At 44.8% G+C, this 1,593-nt stretch overlaps 1 protein-coding gene across 1 annotated transcript; it reads right to left on the bottom strand.

Moving 5' to 3' along the window:
- Window positions 1–506: 506 nt before the first annotated feature.
- LOC129757910 (fatty acid hydroxylase domain-containing protein 2-like) lies at window positions 507–1,553 on the bottom strand. The gene is made up of 3 exons (XM_055755296.1): window positions 1,454–1,553; window positions 759–1,389; window positions 507–648 (listed from the first exon to the last, which is right to left on the bottom strand). Exons 1-3 carry the CDS (start codon window positions 1,551–1,553, stop codon window positions 507–509), a joined length of 873 nt encoding a protein of 290 aa, XP_055611271.1.
- Between the last annotated feature and the right edge of the window lie 40 nt (window positions 1,554–1,593).

The raw sequence follows: 1,593 nt of genomic DNA, 5'->3' as shown, positions 1-1,593 counted from the left end.
TTTTATCCTACAACAGATGTATCCAGCATTAAATGTTTCCGCAATCGTTGATCGGTAAACGGAATTAAGGCCTGTGTCTCAGACAAGAATTGTACAGTCCAATTGAAACATTCCTGATGGACAGTTTTGGGCAACAGCAATTCAAGAAAAATTGAACGGACACTTCCTTTTATAATAACGGAGATACTAGGAGAGTAAAGAGATTAGTTAATTGAAAAATCATAATCCAAATTGGCAACACAAGAGAATATGGAAGAAAACTGAGAAAACTTGCCCGGCATAGAATCTTATGCCGATAATTCCTCCAAGGAACATTATTGGAGTAGAGTAAGATTTGTGGGTGTAAATATCAATTTTCTGTTTCACATGAAATTGAAGAATCGATCACAAAATCTTGTAAAATAAAATTTATTCGAGTTGAAGAAAATTTATACAATGGATCACGTTTCCAAATGTATTCTATCACGAATTTAATACTTTTCCTATTCAAAAGAAAAAAAATAAACTCATTTATCCGGAACGAGCTCCCGTGCCGATTTGGTCGTCCAGAGCACATGGTGCCGCTGATGCTGTTTGCTCTTGCGATACTTCCGATCCGTAGCATGCAGCCAATCCATGATCCCATAAATACCGTAACATTCGGTGAATCTGGACGGAAATAGGAATGTAATCGATTAATTTCAGCATTCTGGATTGATAGACAAAACAGTCGATACACTCTGGATCGAATTCTCCGAATCCAAGAGTTCAACACTCACTTGGCATGGTGGTAATCGTGAAACTCCGGACTGAAGAAGAACGGCAAATGGTAGCCGCAGTGATCGCGGAGCGTGTTCATCACCATAACCGGATACCAGAGGGCAGCCGTGAAGACGTGGCTTTTCATCAGCACGATTCCGACGCTTGGAACGATCACATTGAACAGGACGTACTCCGGTGGGGTACAGTGGAGGGCCTCCAGGGCAAAAGGGGCCGTCCACTCGTGATGTCGCTTGTGGATGTGCCGGTAGATAGGTCCAAGGTGCACGATCCGATGGGCATAGTAGAATACCGGTTCGATCAGAATTATGCAAACGATCAAGTCCCGCAACACCACGAAGCCACTCGGAAGGATCCGGATGTTTTCCAAACTACTGGTATCGATCAGGCGGAATCCGATGAAAGCCGCCGGAATTCCCATACAGAACTGGTTGAACAAAACCGAAAACACAACGCTGGACAGCGCCTTCGTGGGAAGTGGTTCGTTCCTTCCGGGTTGCGTCTTGTACTTCCGGAGAAAGGCCGGCTTTCCGGTAACATCCATCAGCACAAACAGAGACCCAATGCTCCAATACAGGGCGTAGTTCCACAACGGCAAAGCCCAAACGTACAGGAATTGGGGATCGTCACCTGGAAAAGTTGTTTCCAATCAATGCCACACGCCTAAAGTTATGCAAACGGCAACACGACTAACCTATCACATCCAAAAGCGAGTTCCAGCCGTCCTGAATCGGATGATAATCTTCGCTCAAGGTGGTACGATTTTCATCTTCACAGAAGCCCTCGAAATCCATGGCCAATGGAAACCTTGTCCTTTTGAGTGCGATTGATCCG

Source organism: Uranotaenia lowii, chromosome 1 (genome assembly GCF_029784155.1).
Source record: "Uranotaenia lowii strain MFRU-FL chromosome 1, ASM2978415v1, whole genome shotgun sequence".
NCBI lineage: Eukaryota > Metazoa > Arthropoda > Insecta > Diptera > Culicidae > Uranotaenia > Uranotaenia lowii.
Note: the sequence above shows the minus strand (reverse complement) of the source record. Positions and strands in the feature narration are given on the sequence as shown.

What these genes read in the sequence shown, in the direction of transcription:
- LOC129757910 (XM_055755296.1), bottom strand. Translation starts at nt 1,553, where the DNA reads ATGGATTTCGAGGGCTTCTGTGAAGATGAAAATCGTACCACCTTGAGC. An exon ending in CTCGCTTTTGGATGTGATAG is followed by an intron (nt 1,390 to 1,453) that starts GTTAGTCGTGTT and finishes CAACTTTTCCAG; the next exon opens with GTGACGATCCCCAATTCCTG. An exon ending in CACGATTACCACCATGCCAA is followed by an intron (nt 649 to 758) that starts GTGAGTGTTGAA and finishes ATTTCCGTCCAG; the next exon opens with ATTCACCGAATGTTACGGTA.